Here is a 24,689-nt window from a genome sequence, read left to right on the forward strand (position 1 = left end):
AAAACACACCAGAACTAGAAAGAGTTCTCTTCTTCTCTGCTTGAGCTTTGTATATTCCAACCTATATGGTGATATATAAAATTGCTATTCCTTCCCGAAGATTCAACCTCGTTAAATACTTGTTCTTATTGTGTGTGTGATTGTGTTCTTGGCGATATTGAGCTACCTCGTAGTAGTGCAAACCTAAACGCTTCCGCAGGCTTTGGCGCAACAACGATAAGATTAGGTCAGTGCAATTCCTTTGCCTAGTTTAAAAAAGGGTACTCCTTTATATACCCTTAAAAACACTAACAGTACCCCTTTATCTGCCTACCCTCCGAGGTAATCTTTCTACCCCATCAAAATATTTTTTTTGCGTACCCCCGATAAACTACTGATATCTTTTCATTCACAATTATATACACAGTATATTCTATCTTCCACACTGGGTCGCTAGGGTTTTTGGTGAAGACTCGTGAGATTCATCTCATCAACCATACGAAGTCCATCAGTGAAACTCATCATAAAATTTATTTGTTTTTGATCGATTAATAGTGATGATGGATGGGATTTTTTTTAGTAAAGTCCTCATTGAACAACAATAAGTTTATCTTGTGATGGAAACCAGAACAAGTTGTGATTCATCCCAATTACCAGATTCTTCTTCGCGTGCACGTTATTCATTGGCCGATTAAAAATTTAAGTGTTGGACACACTGCCAACAAACATATATCAAAAGAACAAGCTTTCTTCCTTCTTCATTCTCTATTTTCTTTCATATAAAAAAAAAAATAACAGAAGCAAAAATAATCCAAGAACAGAAACGTATATATAGTTTTCCAAACTGATGTCAGGGAGTGTTTAACTTCTTTCAAACAAAGAGAATAATAAATAGAAATGAGAGCGACAATCTCCAATAATCCTAGTGTAATCCAAAATAAGGAAGAAAAGTAGAAGGAATCCAACAAATCCAACATGAATGAACATGAAAGAACAAGTTTTCTGAAAATTTAAGCACAAGACCAACTGAAACTCCATCAGCAAATTCATCTCCTGTCTTAGATACAACTGGCCAAGCTCCACCAAGATTTCACGCTTCTTTCATTGCTTAGTGTGTATGTACAGTAGTAAACATATAATCATGTCACTGTTAAAAGAAATATAAGCCCCACAAATTTCAAATGCAGCATCAAAAATTAAGAAATAACATAAGTTCACTTACAATATTCAAGGCTCATCGAGGTCTATGTCCTCTATAACCTGCAAATTCTCGTCGAGGTCTATGTCCTCTATAACATGCAAACCTTGCCCAGGTTGTTTTTGCTCGATATTTTCCCATCCTCGATGCAGCATTTCCATGTGTGGAGTCCACAATAGAGCCTCCTCGGTGCATATAGAATTCCATCCGTTGAGAACATGTGGTAAGGAAGCACCCCGTTTCAGTATTGCCTTAACGAAGTGTTCGTTGTTGAGATTGAAAATCGTCACAACCTTGAAATCTTCTGGAGGTTGGGTCCTCAACGGTAACCATGTTGCGCATCCCATATTCGAATACGATGAGAAAATACATTTGAATGCAGAGGCAAAAATATATCCCATGTCGGGCAAAAACCATCCAGTACCTACGGGTTGCAATGGGTTGTTTATATTGGATAGTGCGGAGTATACTGTTGTATTCCGTCATTCCATCAATTATAGGTACGTACATGTCTGGGTACATGGTCAGTTCTCGCTCCATTTCTATCTTGACAGTCTTCCATCCATCATCATCACTCAACCCCAACATTTCGGCACAAGCTCGAAATCCACAATGCCCATCAGGTGCAACATTTTCCAGCCTCTCCACAACATCAGTCAGGATCTTTGGATTATAAAGATTTATTCCTCTAACCATATGTTGCAAGTACTCGTCGTCATACGATATATCCGGACTGTTTGTCTTGATCTTTTTCGTATACTTCCTTCTTTGTTTAGGCTCGTTTGTACATTGTGCTTTCTTCTTTTTCGACATTGTTTTACTGGGAAGAACACCATTTTCTGCTACTTCGTTCAAATCTGGTGGTGCATTCAGATCCGGCAAGTCAATACTATTGAACTCATCACCCACTACATGAGATTTCATTGCCTTCTTTCGTGGCTGCACTTTCTTTGATGCTGCTGCAGAAGCCTTTCTGGTAGATGGTCTTTCCCAATCAGAAAGATCCCTCTTTGTAGATGCATCTCTCTTCTTTTGTGCTTCTGTTTGTGCAATAGTTGGACGACCCCTGCTTGCAAATTTTTCTTTAGGTTCTTGCATATTTGTTTTACCCGGATCTGCAATCTCTATCAGCATTTCCAACATAAAATGCTTTTGCAACTCTGTGCAAGCTTCATATTTCATTCTGATCTTCCCAGACGAAAATTTCTGCCACCTTTTCATGTACAGGAACCATAGAAAGCTGCTTCCAATGGTCATGTATAGAATCTATAGAAATAGGATTATAATTCTTATGGCTGTTGACGATTTCACAAACACATGGTAACCCATGAGTTTTCCGGATGACACACAAGCATTTTCCCCCAAAACGACTTTTACCCATATTAGTTAGTTCCACACTAATCAACTGCAAGCCAGCATGAGACACTTTATACACCAATCTCTTTGTAACCGGGCTTTGCTAAATGCGTGTATCGCGACGGTTTTACTTTTCTCTAATGAAGCTTGGATATTGATAACGCTTGTTATCGATTGGTTGCCCATATCTTGCCAACATTTGAGAAAATCACCAGTGGAGCATTGAAGAATTTTTTTTAATGCTGCATGTTCGCTTTCAGCTCGATTTGTTGTGGTAATACCCAAGTGTAAAATATTATTTGTCCATGCATGAACGAACTGTTCTTTACGATCCAACCATTTTTTACGCAAATAACTTACTGTGGTAGGATATTTCATGCTCCAAGTCTTGAGAAAGTAAGTCAAATCAATCTCATACATTGCATGGTTTGCGGACCTCCAGACATTCTTCCAATCTTTTTTGATGTTTTATAGATATTTTGTTTTCTCACTGGGTATATCCTTGTCAAAATGTTTTGACACATTACAGGAGATGTGGAATGTGCATAAAAGGCGCGTAGCTTTATGGAAGATTAAACTTACAGCATTCTGTAGTCGTATATCATCATCTGTGACAACCACCGATGGAAGATGATTAGGAGAGTACAACTTCCTTAACCGCTCTAGAGCCCAAATATAATTCTCCGTCTTCTCCGCAGACATAAAGCAATACGCAATAGTGAAGCATTGTGTGGTAGATGTCACACCCACAACATGAAACAACGACATACCCCATCGATTCGTTTTGTAAGTACAATCTAGTAACAGAATCGTGGGGAAACATTGTGCAAGCCTTGAACCATCTGGATGTGACCAAAACAACTCCAAAACTCTTCCCGAGCTGTCTTCTCTCCGGTTAGATGTCACATAATGATGTTCGTCTAACAATTGCAACAATTTTTGCATCTTTGTTCGCCCTTCCATTACTTTCGTCCTGAATTTGGACTTGGCATTGTATATTGTTCGTGTTGTTGAAACATTTTTCTTATTTTGTCTCTTTAGCGTAGATAGAATTAAAGCGGGCTTCACTCCACCAACGGAAAAAGAAATGCACAAATCTTTTTCAGCAAGATTTAACCTACCTGAAAAATAATGGCCGGTTAGTGTTTCATAAGGCAGATGATTGTGTTCGCCATTTAAAACCCGTAATCGCCAATTCGTTCCATCAAAACATGTAACTCTCAGCCGAAAAGGACATTTACATTTTTTTGTTCCAGTCGTCCTCGGTTTTCTCCTCAGACATCGTGTTACCACACTTTTTTCAACACTTCTGTTAACATTTTTATACTCCCCAAATCTTTCACACGCCATTACAATGAAAGAGCCCTGTATTTTTGATTTTTTCTTGGACTTCCTAATAATAACTACTGTTTTTGTATCTGTTTCCTTGTCGTGACACCATTTAATAACCTCTTCACGACTCGCAAATACCTGCAGCAGTATATGAAGTTATTTATTTGCAAAGAATTATCTTTAATGGTAATCTAAAATCCATTAGATAATTGAAACCGTACCTCATCAGTAGAGAATTCAGCCATCAAATCACAAGACTCTTGTGCTAGAGGAGATATTGGTTGAGGATTTTCAAGATCAGTCTCCACTAGACCAGTAGATTCATAATGGTTTTCGATATACGACGACGATCCCTGTAGAAAATTATGCCTATATGTTAAATGCATATACAGAGTAACTAAGATCTTAGTTTCCATTGGGTCTAGAACATCATTTTTGAAGGGAAGAAATGACTTCAGTTGCACAACTTAAAAGATGATTTCAAAACACTATTATCTTAGAAAAAGTAATTAAATCATACCTCATGACAATATGGTTCGATCCCCAAACATTCCAAATGGGATTCTAACGATTCCATAGTGGAGTTATCTGGGGTTTCTGTATGTTCTTCCATGACATATAGTATATATCATCTAATGATCTAATAAAATTAAATTTTATAATTATTCTGGAAGAAAGATTTTATTTGTTCGCATATACAGGGATTCATTCGTTTTTGCCGATACTATATATTCTGCTATATATGGCTATTATGTAAAGAGGGGTACGGTTAAACAAAATTTAAAACAATTAGAAAATCTTTATGTTACCCAACTTATAATTGCCATAACTAACTGTAGAGGGTACTGTTAGCATTTTTAGGGGTATATAAAGGAACACCCTTAAAAAATGTACTTAATGCATTATCGGTACACGTCCTTCTCTCGGTGCGTTTCTTGTTACCATATTTTAGTCTGTTGGAAGTACATGTGCAAAAATTTGTTAGTGGAACCAATAACCATTAGCATTCACTATCTCCAAACTCATGGGACAAATTTTCACGATCACAATACACTTCTAAAATACTTTTTTTATAAGGGAAATATATATAACAATCCCATTATTAAGACCCGGTTTGCAAAATGGTCATACAGTTACAAAGTATTAACAAATCAGTCACACTTCCGTTAAAACTGTGGTTAAGTCAGGTGGTCTCAGTAAGTCAGAGTTAACTGGACTGGCGAATTTACTAGTATGTTCTTAACCAAACTACACTAGATCTGTTACCATAGATCGTGTTTACGTAAAATCGAGCACATTTTGACGGATAGGATTAGTCACAGTTTCTATAATGGTTAGGGTAGTATTCATCTCCTCCTTCATTATTTGCGGTTGTTTCTTTCTTCCTTTCCTCTCTGAGTTTTTCATCTGCAACAATGGTGGTTGAGTGAAATAGATCGAGTGAGGTTTCTGTTCAACTGCTTGTGTTTAGAGCGTAATAGAGATTTTGTGACATACAGGTTGAAAACAAGGAGCTGTTTGTTGAATACAACCAGTTGATAGTTGAATATAAGGAAAACAAGGATTCTGTTAGAAGAGATCGTCAAGATATTAACGAGGTTAGTAATCTTTAACCCATATAGTGCAATTCCAGTTATTTTCAGAAAACCTAGTTTCAAATTTGGGGATTCTTTCATAAACCCTAACTTTTACTGTTGTCGTTGATACAGTCAGGAAAGTGAATAGGTTTGGAAGTTTGGGAGAATGGGTTAGTGTCTGATTTGAAATTGGTGATTTGAGTTGGGGGTTGGGTTTTGTAGTTTGATTTCGGGGTCTCTGTCAGTTTATAGATGGAGCAGATGAAGATGTGTTTAATCTTGAAACCCATAAGAAATTAGAGATGGGTTTTTCTCATTTGAAGATTTAATAGGGGTTATGTGGAGTTAGAGGTCGAGAAGCTACAAAAATTGTTGGTAATTTGAGTTTGAGATGAATTTAGGGTTCTTCATGAGATGTTGCAGATTTATGGGGAATTCATGTATTACAGAGAAGATTGAGAATCCGGTGTTGTTATTGAATTCATATGAAGGGAGATGGGCTTAGAAGCTACAGGAATCAGGGAAAGAGAACAATAATGGTTGTTGAGCTGAGTTTGCAGTTGAGCAGGTGCAGTGGCTATGGAGATAATGAAGCTGCAGTTCAGTGAGATGGTGCAAGGTAGTGATGATGGAGTCTGTAACGGCTTTGAGTAGTGGATGTGCTGTTGTTGGTGGTTAAGAAGAAGTTGTTCCTGCAATGAGTTTGTGATTCTGCTGGTAACAGTGAAGGAATTGATGGTGGTTTGCCTGAGATTTATGCGAAGTTTGGTTGTTGTGACTGAATGGATACTTGGCGTCTATGTATGAATGCTGTTATTGAATTGCGAATGCATAATTGCAGTTGGAAGCAAGAGCTGAGAAATTGTTGTTGAATGAAATAATAGATGAATGTTAGGATTGAATGTAGGGAGACTGGAAGAATGCGTGCTGCTGAGTTTATAAGATTGCAGGGGGAGAATTTGTGTTGAGTTGATTTGCAGGCAAGGATTAGTTGTGCCATGAATGGTTGGTGGTAATGGAGTTGTTGCTTTGTGGTATTGAGTTAAATTGCCAGAGTAATTGAAGAAATGGTGGTGTTTGATGCAGAAACTGAGATGGGGCTGCTGTGTATATGCAATTGCAGGAGATGAAGTTGTGGTGTGGACTGAAGTGATGAATGGAAGGGAGAAAAGCACTGCAACAGATGAATGAGTATGAAAAGACCCAGATGTATGCTTAGGATTTGGAGCTGTAAGCTGATGGGTTGAAGGAATTGAATTGCAACAGTACAGTTCAAAATGGCTTGATTGAATTGCAGGAGATGTGCTGAGATGAACCATGTAATGATGCTGGTGGCTTCAGACAAAGTGTTTGGGTATTCTCTCTCTCTCTGTGTGTGTGTGTGAAATGCTTGGGGTGTTTACTGATAGATGGAAGGGATATAGAGCAGCGGAGCAGCAGAGTTGCATTACATGTGGCAACGTTAGGCATAGGCAGTGCAAATGGCTCAGGCCTTGGCAAGTTGCTGGGTGAGATGAGTTAACTGCAGTTAAAGAGTTTGAGTTAAGTGGGAGGATATTTTGGAGAGAATTAACATCGTTTTTTTGCCAAACTGTTATCTCGGCCAAAATATGACCATTTTGTAAATGGCCCTTTTTATAATTACGTATGTAAACCAGGAACGTATATCAATCTGTATTCTTTCTCTAAAGTTATTTAAAAGTATATAGAGATTCATACTTGGATTATTTGCAAAGATATGTAACAAAAGAGATACTTCGCAAAATGATCACTGAACAATGTGAATTCGAGATTTACAACCCAATAATCCAATCTTCGTTTTCATACCGGAGGAGTTAAATGCAGTTGCCACACAATGTTGTTTCTTAAACGACTCTCATTGGCCTCATGTACAAAGTTCCTTTATTTTTCCCGGCCGGTCACATATAGTTGAACTCCATATTACCAGGCGTTGGATGTGTAATACTATAACGTGTATTTATCATCCAACCGGACTCAGAAGTTGTTGTTTTCAGTCGACCTATGTTATAGCAAACAATAAACATATAGTATAAAAGATAGAAATTCTTTCAAATAGTGTTGAGATCGATTGAGGGAAGTATGTACATGGATGAGAAAACGATATGTTGCCTGAGCCAGAATTCACATTTCTTAAAAGTTTATCCAAATTTTAATAAAAATATCATGCAGGTTAACGAATTTTTAATAAAAATATCATACAAAAATGCAGCTAAAGAGGAGGAACCAAAACACAAACCTTCAACAAACATTACGCGCCACTACCTGCTGCAAATAGAGACTATACCAATAAATTATATCATTTATTTCCTTCCATATGCACCAAATTTTATTTGCCCCATGCAGGAAGAAACCTCTGCTATGAGATATATCTGGATCACAGAGATTAGCTAAATGTACTATGTAGATGGCCAGGTTAATAAATGTACTATGTAGATGGCCAGGTTAATTTTTATTTGCATCAACTCCAAACTTTTGAACAGCCTTATCACCCCTATTAATTAGTCAGGTTAATAAATAAAATCACAAATAACTGTGACAATAAATAATACTAAAGGGCCAGTAAAGGGCCTGATCTTATGTAACGGATATTAACACTGTATTTGTTTGGGAATGAGGCAACATCGCCAATCCCAACAATACTGAAGGAGGCGCTCTCAAGCAATTGCAAGCAACTTGACTCAGGAGTGGTCTGAGCAGCTGCCAGGAAGACTCCTGACAACACCTAGGTTGAAAAGCAGCCACTGTCAAGTAGCCAAAGCATCGTGCCATCTTTGTAGTCACTGTACCACATATGATAGCACCTTCAGCTGCATAAGATGCCATATTTGTTTCATTAAGAAATAATGATGTAGAGAATAACGACTTCTATAAGAGAAAAAGAAAAGAAAATAGCAAACTTTTGTTGTTTGATTGCAGTCAGGATTTTCTGTTGTAGTTTGATTAGTAATACCACTTCATTATTAGATTTCTCCTAGAGCGACAGAAACTCTCATATTGGTGAAAATAGTTCTTGCACCTTTTAACTTATTCTCCCTTTCAAATATTTTGAACTTATTAACCTCCTAGAAAATAATAGATTCCTATAAGTACTACCTTACGAACCGGTGATTTAAGCAGTGAAAGCAACACCACCAACGAAAATCGAAACTATATTCTACGCAAAAAAAAACTAATAAATCAACACATACAGCAGCTAGACAAAACTACCTTATGAATATGGTGGATTTAAGCAGAAAAAAAGTAAGACCAACGAAAGTCCAAAGAATAGCATACGAAGCAAAAACTAATAAATCAACACGTGAAAAAACAATATCATGGTTCTTCCTGTAAAAAAAACAACAGGAAGAAAAACCTACAACAATGGCACTCATCAATAATAAGACCCGCAATTTAGGATTAGCGAAACAACCAACAAAACCCAGAGCAACCAATAATACCTGCAAAACAAATAATAGACAAAAATCAAAATCAGACAAAAAAAAGAACAGTCACGACTCACGAACAGAACAGAGAAGCAGCGCAAAATAATGGATTAGGCTTCTTCTCAGACGCCTTGTATAGATAGACAAAGACACCAATAATTCTGAATTTACTAAAGTTAAAATTTCCACGACATTAGAGTTTTAATCCTGAAAAGGAAATCACTGTGCTGTGGTATATAAATTGAAAAGGAAAAAAATCACCCTTCAAAGATACCTTAATAGATATTATTGTGGTTCGTTTATTTTGAGATTTTGGTTGAAGCAGATCAGACGACAAAATTCCATGCGACAATCCTATTGAAATAACATTTGCGAAAAAAAATCATGATTTACCTATTTTAAATCACCGGAAAATATCAAGAATACCAAAGGGAAAAAGAACATGATTTAACTATTCAAGCTCACCGTGTGATTATATCACATCGCCAGAGAACTCCAAATGAACCGATATCACTACTCTTGACCTCTCTTATTGTCGAAGCCATTACTGTAAACTGATTACATGGAACAAAACAACAACAAAAAAAAGATCAGATAATAACAAAACCCTAAACTGCAACAGGAAGAGGAAAAAAAGAACAACAACATGCAAACAATGAGATTTTGCACTTGCCCGAGTGCTTTATATAGCGAGCCATTAACCCAACATTCCATTAGAAAAAACAAAACAAGTGGTAAAACACCAAGGTGAACAAATTTTGGATACAAAATCTCCAGCCATATTATTTTTTATAAATGAAAACCATTTGAGAAAAAAAGGGCACAAAACCCCCATTTCCTTTTATAATGTGTAAATTTAGTTTTTACTAATTTTGTAAATTCCTCAATTGACCTTCCGTATATATTATATGTGTTCTAAAAGAAAACTTTGGCGGAAGAAACATTTAGAGAGAGAAGAAGAGATTTTCTCCAAAGAAATCAGTATCACAGAAAATTCGAGGTCTTCTTCTTATATCTTTGTGTTTTTCTTAGTTTATAGGGTTTCAATTCAAACACGCAAATTTTCGAGATCTTTTCCTGCCAATTTCATCATTTAGAGAGTAATTTTAGGTTCAATCTATTTTAGGTTCAAATTGATTGAATAAATTCTGAGATATGGTATTTCTTTCCAATTTAATTGAAAAAGAGAAAAGAAGAGAAGCTACAGTCTTAGTTTATCCGAGATCTGGTTTTAAAAGTTTAGTTGAAATTATATCTCAACTTGATTTATCAATTTAAATTGCATCTCGAGTTGAGTAATCCAGTCGAACAATCCTTCGTATTGATCATCTTCAGATTAAGCTATTAGTAGTATTTGGATCATTCATCAGCTCAATTGAATTTTCAGGTTTTCAATTTTCTTTTTCTGTATTGATTTTTGATTTGTTTTGTGAATTTGCAATTTACTTTTGATGACGAAACCTACATTTCTGTTATGATTTTCGTGAATTTGTTGATGTTCTTATGAATGCTACGATTTATTAGAATGAAGCCTTCTTATTGTTACGATTTCACATTTTTTTCTAATTTTTTTTGTTGTTGATATTCGCGTTTAGTGAAACCTTTTCCGGTTTCATACTTTGTCCTGTATAATGCTTTTCAATTTGTTGTTGTTGTTCATATTCACATATAGTGAAACCTTTTTTGGATTCATACCTTGTCTTGTAGATTATGAAATCTGTTTTCACGGTTATATGCCACACAATGGATACTTTTTTTTGGTTTCATACTTTAAGAACAAATACCTTGGCCATATTGTGGCAGCAAGGTCTAACCGGGAATGGGGGTAAGGTTCTCAGACATTATATTGTTTTTCATCATTATTTTTGTTGGTTTCATCATTTATTTATTTTTGGTGAAACCTTTTTCCGTGTTAGTTAGTCTTTTCCTGTTTTTGTTGAAACATTTTTTATGTTGGTTTCATTGTATTTTATGCTGAAACCTTTTCTCATATTCTTTTTGTGTTCATTTTGCAGAAATTTATTATTTTGCTTTTGTTGTGGTTTCATTAGGAATGATGCGAACTGGAATTCTTTTTGGAGAATTTGAAGGAAGTATTTTCCCCGCGAAAACATCTTACTTTTTTGAGTGATCGATCATTGTACAACCTTATTGAATTAGCGACAAGCTCTTTTTTCAGAATTTGAAATTGAGTTCTACAACAAAAATTCGAAGGGCATGCCATGTACGGCAGATGTTAAGTCATTTCGACGAAAATTTATCGAATTTCAGTTTCAGTTTTTGTTTAAACTACAATGTATTTGAATCTTTTTTTATTTTTTTTATATTTAGTTTGACTGTTATTTTTATTTTATTCTCTTATCTACGTTTTCTGTACAGTTAAACATGTTAATTTTATACAGGCGTTTCATGTTTGTTTCATTTTAGATTACATCTTTCAGAGTTGCAGGCATTTATAATTTGCTGGAACCAAAATAGGTTTCATCATTTTTTTTTGGAATCCTTTTTGGTTTCATCATTTTTTACTGTTGTTTCTTTGGTTTCATTTGCCATATGAAACTTTTACCTTACTTTCTTACATACAATGGTAGTTGTACTTACCATCAAGATGTTTCTTCTACGGATGAACTAGCACAGACTTACAGTTGAAACTTCATTAAAACATGGTTCCTATATCACACATGAGTTTTAAATCTCTTTTAAGTTTGGTTTGAAAGCGAACACACAACCAAATCAATTCGACAAGAAAAAAAATGAATTTAACGGTTGAAACCATTCATAAAAATTGAAATTTTTTAGAAAATATTATAAGCATTTTGACAGGAAATATATAATGTTGCAAAATGGTATTACAACTTGCTAACAAGCATTACAACTAGTTGATAGTTACACCAATTTCTTCATTGATATGCTTTTGCCATCAGGATTTTGAATACCAACTTTGCTTTCATGTTTCCCATCTTTTATGATACGCCCTCTTCAGAAACTTCATTTTCCCTTCAACAGGCTCTTCATGCAATAGCAGACATGAACTCCAAAATTTCACCTGAAATTACAAACAAATATTTCAAGCACTCGAAAAAGAAATTGATTCACATATTACAAACATACATAGTTGATTTAAGCATTTCAAAATCAACATAATTGGCTTTTAACTTATCCTTTTTGCTCACAACATGTATAGCTTTTAGCATTTGTATGTTTCTCGTTGATTAATTGTGTCATCAATCTCTTAAATGTGGTCAAACCGAATCTGGAAATGGTGAAACCAAATCTGGTTACATCACATAAACTTTAAGTAAAAACATCAACATAAATTGATTCCAAGCATATATAAACCATAATTAAAAATGATGAAACCAAATTTGATTGCATCAAAGAAACCAATTAGTAAAAACACCAACAAATTTGGTTCCAACTATAAGTAAACCATAAATGGAAATGATGAAACCAAAATTGGTTCCATCAAAGACACCGAAATAAATAAATAAATAAATAACGCCAACAGATTTAGTTCCAACCATAAGTGAAAATGATGAAACCAAATTTATTTACATCAAACAACCATTAAGTAAACACACCATCAGGATTGGTTTCAAGCATATGTAAATCATAAACAGAAATGGTGAAACCAAATCCGGTTACATCAAACAAGCATTAAGTAAACACACCAACAAAAAATTGGTTTCAAGCATATGTAAACCATAAACAGAAATGGTGAAACCAAATCTGGTTACATTAAACAAAAATTAAGTAAACACACAAACAAAAAATTGGTTTCAAGCATATGTAAACCACCGGTAGAAATGGTGAAACCAAATATGATTTCATTATACAATCATCAAATAAACACACCAATAGAAATTTTAAAATTGAATTGTGAATAATAAAATGAAAACAAATGAAACCTAAACCTAATTAATAGCTACAAACACACGAAAACATATAAAAATTCACTGATGAAACCAAACCTAAACCTAAACCTAATTATCAAAATCACTTATGAAACCAAACCAAAAATCACTGATTCATGTTGATTTCATCAACAAAAAAAAAACACCATCAACACAGATTTGAATTGACAAATGAAAAATACGACGAAATTTACTTCACAAAAAAACAGTGCATACAAAATTAGTTGATACGATTCTTACCTTTTGGAATATTTTCTTCGATTTACTGTTTGAAGTTTGTTTCACTGCTTTGTTTAAATTTTCATATTTCTTTTTCTTCTGTTGAGTTTGTTTGTTCACCATCTTGTGTTTTGAGATGATTTAGGTCAGAAATTAGGTTTAAAAATGATTCGATTTATGGTTATGTTTCACTAGTTGAGGTAAGTAAGAATTGAAAAATAAAGAATCGAAAATCGGTGGATGATTTTCACAGATCTGAGAGTTTTTGGATTCTAAGGGAAGGGAATTTAATGGGTTTTTTTTTGGTCGTTACTGTTTGAGGGAGAAAACGGGTTCTGCTGATTTCGGTAATTTCGTGTGCGTGGGTGAGAAACGAGTCTAAACCCTAAACAATGTACTGCAAGGGAGTATTTTGATTCGAGAGATCAATCTGTACAAATCCGGCCTAAACCAAGAAATGGCCATTCCATACTTGCTTCGGTCACAAAGTGAAGGAGAAGGGTTGGTCTAGGGTGGGAAGCAAAGAGAGTGTTGAGACCAGAATAGTTGATTCGGGAAGAGTAGTTTGTTTGACGACTTGTATCAGAAAGTGAAAAGCTAACAGATGGGAAATCTAACAAGTGATTTCTGAGTGTTGTATTCTCCTGACCAAAACTTGTCTTTGGTGGAAATAGGTGAGATCTATTTATACAAGTTGCAACGAAACGTACCCTGGCCTCGTAAGAAGTGGAAACGGTTGAGTAAATGGAAGAAAATGGTAACGGGTAACGCCTGGAATTGATGTTTCCATAATGAAGGAAACGTTTCACCATTACTTCTTGTATTTACTAACCGCCTCACCCTTATGACACTTTCCTGTAACGGGCATAGTGTACGCCGCACGCTGTAAACCGCCAGACCAATACCCTGATGAGCATCCCCCAGTTTGTGACATGTTTTGATGTCTCGAGTGTTTTCATGGAAAACGTGTAGCATCTTTCTACGTGTGGCGTGGCCAAAGTATTTGGCGTTTGTAGCCAAGTTGGTGCCGTGACCAAAGAATAGTCATCGTAGCCAGGTTGGTGCCGTGACCAGAGAGTTAGCATCGCAGCCAAGTTAGTGCCGTGACCAAGAGTTAGCATCGCATCCAAGACATTGCCACGAGTCGTTTGGTGGCAGGTTTGTACGGATGAGATCTGCATCTCAGGAAGAAGGGTAGCCGTAGATTGTTGCAACCCTTCGTTTGGAAACCAGCGGCATGGTTGCAGCTCTTGCATGCTCTTGGCATGATCAAATTAGGGTTTCGGCGTCGTGGCCAAGAATTGGCGCCGTGGCCAAGAGATTGCCATAAATCGTTTGGTAGCAAGTTTGTACGGATGAGATCTACATCTCAGGAGGAAGGGTAGCCGTATATTGTTGCAACCCTTCGTTTGCAACCAATGGCATGTGGTAGGGCCGGCATGACTTTGGCCTATTTTAGGCGCGACCAAATTTAGGGTTTTGGCAAAACCGTGATGTTTGGCTTTGGGCCGGAAGTTGCAATGCATTAGGTGGCGAACTTGGATGGCTGAGATCTACATCTCAGATGGAAGGGTAGCCGTCGATTATTGCAACCGTTCGTTTGGCAGCCAACGCCATGTGGTAGGGCCGGCATGGCTTTGGCATATTTTAGGCGCGGCCAAAATTAGGGTTTTGGTAAAACCGTGATGTTTGGCCTTGGGCCAGAAGTTGCCATGCGTTAGGTGGCGAACTTGTACGGCTGAGGTTTGCATCTCAGATGGAAGGATAGCCGTTGATCATTGCAACCCTTTGTTTGGCGGCCAGCGGCATGGTGGTAGGGCCGCATGGCTTTGGCATGTTTTAGGCGCGACCAAAATTAGGGTTTTGGCATAAACCGTGAAGTTTGGCCTTGGGCCGGAAGTTGCCATGCGCTAGGTGGCGAACTTGGAAGGCTGAGAACTACATCTCAGATGGAAGGGTAGCCGTTGATCATTGCAACCCTTCGTTTGGAAGCCAGCGGCATGGTGGTAGGGCCGCATGGCTTTGGCATGTTTTAGGCGCTGCCAAAATTAGGGTTTTGGCATAAACCCTGATGTTTGGCCTTGGGCCGGAAGTTGCCATGCGTCATGTGGCGAATTTGTACGACCGAGATTTGCATCTCAGATGGAAGGGTAGCCGTTGATTGTTGCAACCCTTCGTTTGGAATCCAGCGGCATGGTGGTAGGGCCGCATGGCTTTGGCACAGTGGTGCGGCTGGCATGGCATGCCTTGGCGCGGAGATGTGGCTGGCATGGCATGCCTTTGGCACAGTGGTGCGTCTTGCATGGTTGGCATGCCTTGGCGCAGAAATGTGGCTAGCATGGCATGCCTTTGTCACAGTGGTGCGGCTGGCATGGTCGGCATGCCTTGGCGCAGAGATGTGGCTGGCATGGAAAGCCTTTGGCACAGTGGTACGGATGGCATGGTTGGAATTCCTTGGCGCGGAGATGTGGATGGAATGGCATGCCTTTGGCACAACGGTGCGGCTGACATGGTTGGCATGCCTTGGCGTGGAGATGTGGCTGGTATGGCAAGCCATTGGAACAGTGGTGCGGATGGCATGGTTGGCATGCCTTGGCGCGGATATGTGGCTGGCATGGCATGCCATTGGAACAATGGTGCGGCTGGCATGGTTGGCATGCCTTCGCGCGGAGATGTGGCTGGCATGCCTTTGGCACAACGGTGCGGCTGGCATGGTTGGCATGCCTTGGCGCGGAGATGTGGCTGGCATGGAATGCCATTGGTACAGTGGTGCGGCTGGCATGGTTAGCATGCATTTGGCGCGGAGATGTGGCTGGCATGGCATGCCATTGGCATGGTGGTGTGGCTGGCATGGTTGGCATGCCTTTGGCGCGGAGATGTGGCTGGCATGGCATTCCATTGGCACGTTTGGATAGCATGCGCGGCTGGAATATGTAGAGATGATGCCGGTCAGTACCGAGGGCTCTGCCGTGGAGCATGGCATATACATAAAAAAGGTACCCCGGTAATTTTACGCAGTCATGTTGAACGGTTCAATAAATGTGCTAGTGGCGACATTATTACTCAAGTGTGACGTCACTGTTTGACTAAGGTTATATGATTTTAACCCTAAGTTAAAAACTACCATCAACATTAAGTCCCCTGCTTAGCTCGGAACAGGAGCATTTTTGCGAGGTAAGCATAAGATGGTGACAGGCAAGGACAAAATCGAAATGGCAAGTCATGAAAAGATTATCAGGAAGATCCGTCTAACCTTTTTTGGGAGTGTTCCGAGAATCCATGATTCTTGCGTTGACGGTCTTGCGTAAATCCTGCCTGTGGTGTTGTTGGCTAGATCGTGAGAATGGTAGGGGAGGTTGCTGGCTGAGATGAAGAATGTTAGCATCGGCTTGGAATGGCTGTGCGCCATCCTTGTTAGACTTGAGAATATAGGGCGGAGCCGTCGGCATAGTCTCGATGCTAAGTGGAGCCGCTAGCATTGGATTGGCTTGGAATGAGCAGTTAGCATTGGATCGGCTTGGATTTGGAGTGGCGCGGACTATTTTCTTGGCATAACGCCGGCTTGGCGTGGATGCTAGCTTGGACTTGGCGTGGTGCGGACTGTTGGATTGGCACGGCGTGGTGCGTACTGTTGGCACCGTGCAGCCTGCTATTGCGAGCCTAGTTTCCTCTTTCCAGGCGTGGTTTCAAATAGGAAATTCCTTCCTTATTTAAATTCCAAAAGCATTGCGGCTGCGAAAGGGGACGTGACTCTTCCTCCTAATGTCATATCGCTGGTTTTGCTTCCGAGTCTCGGTGCTGGCGGTGAAATGGTAGCAATAACGCTGGCAAGTGTGTTCCCAGTACGTATCTACATTTTCTTTACTCTTAATTAGTGTTTTGACGGGAGATTTCATTGAGGCTGAGTTTTTGGCTATAATGCAGGCCCATCTTGTTTGCTCGGCATCCGTTTCTCTTTCTTTTCAGGGTTTCCACAGTATATATGCCGGTGACATTGTATCATCTCCCTATTTTCAGTGCAAAGGTTTCTTCCTGCCGAGTCCATATTTATTATGTCAATCAGAAGTGGATCATCCTCGAGCTAGCCAGATTCTTCAGTCAAGCGCGTGGGGTATGACTCTCGTAACAATTCCCCTACCCGGTTCGTCCGAGTCTAGAAGATTATACTGGTATGCTTTCATTGATCAATAGATGTTTCATTGTTTGCTGACGAGTGACAAAATATTTTCTTCTGTGAAGAGATACCCTGTTGGAGCATGCGTGACTATCGTTGATGAGGATGACTTGGTTGCCCCCCAACCTTCGAGTCCGATCCTTCCAACCGTTGCAGATCTGGAAAACGCCGATTTAGGCATTTCTTGTCATGAGTATCCCAATGCAGGTTTGCCATTCGAGATCCGTATGAAGTTTTTATCTTCTAACTACCAGAACGTTGGTGGGTTTCTGGTGCAGAAGGAATTCGCGACTCTTTACATGAAGATATGGAAAAGATGCGTCCACATCGCTACCAGGAGTGTGGTACAACATTGCTCGTCTGCTTTGGTTTCCACAGTGAATTATCTCTTCCCTATGGTCGTTAAAATGGAAAGTATATCCATTCGTGCCGTCGTGGAACCAACTATCAAAAAGTGGGAGAACATGGTGTCTACCCGTGAATCCCTGAAGTTCAACGTGAGTTGGTTGCGGCATCGTCTTGACATCGTGAAGGTCGACAGAGCCGGTATTCTCGCTGATGTCGTTCCTGCTGCAAAGGCTATTTTGGAAGAGGAGAAGGCTCCGGCCATGGAGTCACAGAAGGTGGAAGAGTCAATCCAGAACTTGAAGAGCAGGACTGAAAAGTATCAAAACCGGTTGAAGATGATGCTTTCGAGGAACTATAATATGTTGGATGGGCTTTTCTAAGTTATGTAATTGCGAGGTGTTTGGTTTCTTTCTGGGTCTCGGGCGCGCATTTTTTTTGTATCGTTTTTTTTTTCTTTTTTTTTGAAGAAATAAGAGAATTCTATTGATTTGCTTCAATTAACAAAAGAAAAGAAACCGGATAACTGGGATGTGAAAGGAAGCGGAAAGATGCCTGGCTAGCCGTGCTATGATATGGCGAGGTGTAAGGCGACGGTCAGGCGTAGTATGCCTGGATCCATTTTCCGTTGATGACCGCTTCTAGTTTTCCTCCGTCTTCTTTAATAACCTTGTAGTACCCACTGTTGTACCCATTTTGGGGAGAATTTTGGTGCGGACGCATCTTGCTGGATGTGTTTGGAAGTCTTCAGTACCAAATCTCCCACTTGAAAAATCTGAGGCTTCACGGCTTTGTTATATGCTCTGGAAACCCTACTTTTGTACGCTTGCGCATGTTCTTCCGCTTTGGATCTTATGGAATCCACAGTGTCCAACTCTGCTACCTTGGCGCTCAATGCTTCAGCTTCATTCCATCGAACTCCGCTTGCTTCGGCAATCCTAGCTGATGGGATTCTAACTTCTGTTAGGAGGATGGCGTCGGCGCCATAGACGAGGAAGTAGGGAAAGACGCCTGTGGAACTTCTTGGTGATGTCCGATACGCCCAAAGTGCCATTGGCAATTGTTCGTGCCATGTCCGAGGATTATCGTGCACTGTCCGACTGATTCGGATCAAAGTTTTGTTAGTGCTTTCAGCCTGTACGTTTCCTTGGGGATAGTACACGGTGGAGAAAACTTGCTCAATTCCATATTCCTAAAGTAATTTCCGCACTTGCTTGTTGGCGAAAGAAGTGCTGTTGTCGGTGATGATATTTTTAGGTACGCCAAATCGGAAAATGATATACTCCTTAATGAATGCCGCGATTGTGGCTCCAGTAGTTCCTCGTAAAGGTATGGCTTTGACCCATTTGGTGAAATACTCGGTTGCCGTTATTATGTACTCGTGTTGTTTTGAAGACAACGGGTTGATATTTCCAATGATGTCGAGTCCCCAGCTATAAAAGGGCCATAAACTGCTTATTGAGTGTAGAAGAGTCGACGGTACATGGATAAGGTTTCCGTGGATTTGACATTTTTGGCATCTCTGAACAAAAACAGCTGCATCATCCTCCATGGTTGACCAGTAGTATTTCCCGTGTATCTGAAGAAATAACTTTCGTTTTCCTTTGTGTTCGCCTTCGTGCATTACTTTCAGCATGATCGGGATTTCTGCCTCGTTCAAACACCGGAGCAAACTTCCTCCAAAGCTTTTATGAAATAAGATTCCTTCATGGAATATGAATCTCTTGGACCTTTGTTTATCTTGGCTGCGTCATTCTTGTTGGTGGGGAGTACACCGTCGCGAAGGTAACTGATGTATGGCTCCTGCCAGTCCCCGGCATGGCCAATATTGAAGACTCCCAATTAATGCGGCGTCGCTTGACAATTGGAACAGGTTATTTGAAGCAGCCGAGATTGAGCCTCCATTTCTGGCCAGTAGTTGCAAACGGCGATAGGGAGTTACCAGTAGCGTTATCCCGCAAACTTCACCATGGACGCGGTTGGGTTGTTGTTTCGCCTCTTCCTCTCCGAGGCATCTTGACAAGGAACCGTTCGGGTTCCGATGGTACAACACTCCTCGGAGTCATGTTGAAGCCATGGTTCGTCTCTTCACTGTCAGGGTTTCCTCAGAACCTTCGAATTGCAGTTTTGATGCTAGTGTGGCTAGACAATCAACATGTTTGTTGCCGCTGTGGCCAACATGCGTTATGGTCGCGTCGGCGAAGTAATTTAGTAGCTTTTGTTCCTCGGCTCTATACGGGGCCAATGTTACTTCCTTCAGTGCATATACTCCATTTACCTGGTTGACGAGTAATTTAGAATCCCCTCTTATTTCCAGAAGCGTGGATCTAGCTTGTTTAGCCAATGACAGTCTGATGCGAAAGGCTTCATATTCTGCTGAATTGTTGGTGCAAGGGAAGTCTAGCTTGAAAGAGTGCGAGAAGACTTCACCAGCCGGGGATACTAGAACCGCACCTGCTCCTCAGGTACCATTGTTAGGGGTGGCGGAGCCGTCAAAAAATAGTAGCCAGGTTTCTTCCTTAATGAAAGAGATTTCCGGAAAATCTCCAGGGAGGTCCTCATGTAGTTTTGTGGTATTCTCTGGATGGAGTGAATCAGGGCCAAGCACGCCTTTTATGCTTTGGGATATCTGAGTTCGGCATCTCTTAAAGTTCGACTGAAGTAGTATATGGGATGTTCAATCCCTTCGTCATCTTCGTGGGCGAGGAAAGCTCCGACGGCAGTGTCGCTAAAAGCAGTGTAGAGGCACAACAGTCTTCCTTGTATGGGAGACTTCATGATGGCTGGGGAAGATAATATTTGTTGAATCTTCCGAAACGCCTCCTGTTGTAGTATGGTCCAGACAAAGCTCTCTCATTTCTTCAGCAAGGGGGTAAACGAAGCAACAATTTGATCCAACCCCGGTATAAAGCGGCGAATGTAGTTTATTTTACCCATGAAACTCTGGAGTTCTTTCACAGTTCGCGGTGGTGGCATTGTGAGGATGGCTTGGGTTTTGACTAGGTCGACTTTAATTCCCTCGCGGTTACCTGAAAACCTAGGAACTTGCCCGAAGAGACACCAAAAGCATACTTCAATGGATTCATCTTCAGTTTGTATTCACGACACCTTTCAAACACCTGCCACAGAATCTCCGCATGGGACGCCCGAGTTTTTGATTTAACCACTATGTCATATGCATAATCTTCGACTTGCTTGTGCATCATGTCGTGAAAAATGATAATCATGGCGCGCTGGTAGGTGGCGCCGTCATTTTTCAAACCGAAGGGCATCACAGTATAGTAAAAGTTTCCGGGAGGAGTTCGAGTATTCGTACATATTTATTTGATTGTAGCCGTTGTACATGTCCATGAAAGAGAAGTGGAAAATCATCTTTAGGGCAACATTTGTTCAGATCCCTAAAATCGGCACAACACCTGATTTGGCTGTTCTTCTTTTTTACCGGAACTATGTTGGCCCACCAGGTAGGATGGTGAATGGGTTTGATGAAACCAGCAGCCAGTAGCTTTTGAATCCCCATCATGATCTGTTCTTCCGTATCGTACCTAAACTGTCTCGGGGTTTGTTTGACCGGTTTGGATCTGGGTATTATGTGTAGATGGTGAGTGACCAACTTCTCGTCCAAGCCAGGCATTTCCTCGTATGTCCATGCGAATACGTCTTGATATTCTTTGAGAAGGTCTACCATCTTTGCGCGTTCGTTTGCGCAAAGAGTCGAGCTGATTGAGACGGGTCGCGGAGATTCTTAACTCCCGACATTGATAACCTCAAGTTCGTCCATGGTAGAGTTGGTTCCGTCCTATAGAAGTCGTGGTGCATCCAGTACTTCTTCTTGCGGCTCGTTACTGCGTTTGCATTCTGCTGGACAAAGAGACTGCGTGGTAGTTTCCCCTGTTAATTGCTAACAACGGCGCTGATATACAGTTTTCCCTTTTTCATCATGACTTATGATAAAACCACGTTCTCGCTTGGTACGTGAGCGAGACAAACTCTGGTTTGGCGGGTGGAGACTGGCGCGCTTCTCTTCCATAGAGGTGGTGTGAGACCGGGTTTCTCTGTGAAACGATGCAAGCCCGTCGCTTTCTTCGATTGACGCCCACTTTGGCAGTGGAGTGTGGTGAATTTTGTTGGCTGCGCCCGCGGGCCCTTCTTTGGATCAAACAACTCCATGCCACGGATCGGCGCAAAGGAAGATAACGATGCAGAGATGCGAATGAATTCTCCGTTTAGCATGGTTTTCAGGCACTGGTGATATGTCGAAGGAATGATTCTGTTTTCATGGAGCCATGGGATTCCCAGTATCATATGGTAATCTGGCTCCTTTTCGATTACTTCGAACCTCACCTTTGACTGGACCGGTCCTACTGACAGATTCAGGTTGATGTATCCATACGTGCCGGTTTGGTTGCCTTCGAAATCGGTCATCGTAGTGGGCTATCACACGACTTTGCTTGGCGTCACCCTGGATATTCTGAGTGTCCTGAGGGTAACGACATTGGAGGACGCTTCTGTGTCGATGAGGGCCCTTTTGAATTCCACATCCTTGATACGGGTTGTGACGTGTAAGGCCCGGTTATGTGCTTCTTCTGCCATCATGTCGTCGTCGGTAAACGTGACATTGTTGATGGACATCTCCGGCATTCTTGACGTTTCCAAACGCGAAAGAACCAGGGATGCTTTTTGTTATAGTTTTGAAAGTGGTAGTAAAAGTTCGTTGCTCGGACTTGTAAAGATGATGGATTTTTAGATTTAAAAATATATATACAAAAATATTAACAAATTGGTAGAGAGGTAATGGGACTAATGATTCGGGCAATCTTCATAACATAGGGTTCAATGATTTATTCTCAACAATAATCGCTCAAAACATATATGGACTCTTATTTTGCCAAAGTAGATTCTCAAAACATTGGATGTAAGTGTTAAGCATGGAACATCAAATCACCTAAGCTAAGCATGACCCATCTAATCAAATAACACCCAATTTAATCAAATCATATTTCAATTAATTTTTAATGCAAAAGTCTTAAAAAAGAATTAATAAAATTACCCATGTATGAAGCTCGACCTCCTCCGTCGTCCCAGTGTTGGGGTTTAACTCATCATAGTAAAAATGCTCTCAAAATAATTTATTATGGCTCAAAAATGATTTACAAATGATGAGAATATGAGAAATACAATAAAACCAGAGAACTACGACCCTCAGTGACAAAATAAGACTGCCGCCGCTCTGTCGCAAACGCTGTCGAAAATAAGACTGCCTGATGTACGACCCACAAGTGTGAGTCGTTATTGCTGTAGAAAAACGACTGATGTAGCTGGTCCGTTCTTCGTGTTCTTGGTGTTCTTCATCAGCAGCAGGAAGCTTGCTGTTCATCTTGATTTCTTGCTCCTCAGCTCTCCTCAAGCCCCCAAACTCTCGACAACCATTCTATTCAACCCCATAGACATATTTATACTCAAAAGCACCGAGATAATCCGAGTTAAATGCAAATAATTCTCCCTTAATGATTTTTATTTTCACGGGAATATTTTCTTTCCGTGTTCACCTTTCACGCGTCTTATGTTAGCTACTTTCCTGTTCTCTTCTCACACGTTTGTTCTGAGCTGGATTTCCTTGTTTATCCTGGCTTGATTGGTCGAATCTTGTTGAATAAAGAAGAAAATATTCTCCCATGCAGTTACGTATCATCCAATATCCCGTGATAATCTCTCTTCCCTGTTTAACCAAGACTCGATGTTCTAGCCCAACTGGATTGAATCCATTAACCATACAATCCCTTTTTAGCCCAAGCAGGTCAATCAAAACAAAACCCAGTGATTGAATCTCGCTCAAAGCCCACACAAGATCGAACCCAAATTTCTTCCGTGAACTGCTTGAACTTTCCCGCCATTTTGAATTTTCAAATGAAGAAGAGGGGTGTCCCCATATCCTGTCTTGGTGTCCCCTTAGTAATTTGGGATGAAATAGTAAATCTTGGGTTGAAATAGTAATTTTTCTGGTTTCCTCCGGGACGTTTCCGGGACATTTCTGGGGTGCCTTTAGTACTTTTCTCCGGGGGTGTAAATCATCACTTTTTGAGAAACTCTTTCCATACAAGGGTATTTTCTCCAAAAACACCTAAACAAACATAAAAACACCATAATGAGAACAAATGGGTACTAATAAAATACATAAAAGAGATCAAAATAGACACATAAATGCGTCTATCAAATACCCCCAAACTTATTATTTGCTAGTCCTCGAGCAAATTGTATTCTTGAAAAGAGACCGAGTTAATCTCGGGTGTGTTTATCAGAGGTGTACCCACAAAAACCAATACTCCAGACCCTAACTATCTACGAAAAATCTTGGAAAGCACTAAAGAACCTCCTTGGTTGGCATACTTATTAATTACAGGAGGAAGTACCCTGACGCGAAATTCCAATTGCTGTATACGAGTTTGCACTCAAGCATACTAAAATTCATATAAGTGACAGAGCTCTACTAAGATAGTTTCACGATGGACATCATACTCGGAGTCAGACTAATCACATGAAAAGAGATGGAAAAATAAAAATGTAGATGGTTGAAAAGCGAACGGTGTTTCCCATATCTGTCTGAAGGACTCTGCCAAGATGAACCTAACCTAAATGACTGAGATACCAGTCTGACTAATATTAATACACTGGCATATACAAGGGAACCAGTGGTCAATAACTTAAATCTAGATCAACAAACTGGCAAATACAAGGGAACCAGCAATTGACTACACATAACAATAACCATTTTTTTTTTTAACTTAACGACATGAATAGATCTTTTTGATCCAAGCGCATGCTTCTTGTCAGCAGATTACACGACAGTTCCCACGGGTCCTGCATTCCACGCTTGCTTAGGCGACAGAAACAGGGAGAACACACGCATATTGCTATCCAAGTGTTAATACTTATTCCGATTGGTCTAACTGGTCCGGTCTAATTTTTTTTTTTTTTTTTTTTTTGAAAAGGTAACTCAGTCACTCTATTTCACCCTAGCAAAGGTAACAACTTGAATCGTGTGCCCCACCAAATCACTTGAAATAAAAGAAAACTAAAAATAGAAAGTGAAAAGGACTCGACGAGATATGGCGAAACTATCATGTTATTTCTAACACCTGAGCTCTGTGCTTT

The 24,689-nt window shown here is 39.9% G+C and overlaps 1 protein-coding gene and 3 long non-coding RNA genes across 4 annotated transcripts; 2 read left to right on the forward strand and 2 right to left on the reverse strand.

Annotated features, from left to right (window-relative positions):
* Nucleotides 1-1,206: 1,206 nt before the first annotated feature.
* LOC113352451 lies at nucleotides 1,207-4,478 on the reverse strand. Its single transcript, XM_026596268.1, has 6 exons — nucleotides 4,386-4,478; nucleotides 4,087-4,218; nucleotides 3,775-4,003; nucleotides 3,116-3,654; nucleotides 1,648-2,443; nucleotides 1,207-1,601 (listed from the first exon to the last, which is right to left on the reverse strand). The coding sequence occupies exons 1-6, from the start codon at nucleotides 4,476-4,478 to the stop codon at nucleotides 1,207-1,209; spliced, it is 2,184 nt and encodes a 727-aa protein (XP_026452053.1).
* Nucleotides 4,479-5,241: 763 nt separating this feature from the next.
* Nucleotides 5,242-7,177, forward strand: LOC113349861. The gene is made up of 2 exons (XR_003360434.1): nucleotides 5,242-5,463; nucleotides 5,575-7,177. It is a non-coding gene; the product is annotated as an uncharacterized LOC113349861 (long non-coding RNA).
* Nucleotides 7,178-7,754: 577 nt separating this feature from the next.
* On the reverse strand, nucleotides 7,755-9,443 carry LOC113354271. The gene is made up of 4 exons (XR_003361764.1): nucleotides 9,351-9,443; nucleotides 9,160-9,239; nucleotides 8,820-8,900; nucleotides 7,755-8,270 (listed from the first exon to the last, which is right to left on the reverse strand). It is a non-coding gene; the product is annotated as an uncharacterized LOC113354271 (long non-coding RNA).
* Nucleotides 9,444-9,828: 385 nt separating this feature from the next.
* Nucleotides 9,829-11,306, forward strand: LOC113354272. The gene is made up of 2 exons (XR_003361765.1): nucleotides 9,829-10,710; nucleotides 10,937-11,306. It is a non-coding gene; the product is annotated as an uncharacterized LOC113354272 (long non-coding RNA).
* Nucleotides 11,307-24,689: the final 13,383 nt, after the last annotated feature.

The sequence above is a fragment of the Papaver somniferum genome, chromosome 2 (assembly GCF_003573695.1).
Source record: "Papaver somniferum cultivar HN1 chromosome 2, ASM357369v1, whole genome shotgun sequence".
Lineage (NCBI taxonomy): Eukaryota > Viridiplantae > Streptophyta > Magnoliopsida > Ranunculales > Papaveraceae > Papaver > Papaver somniferum.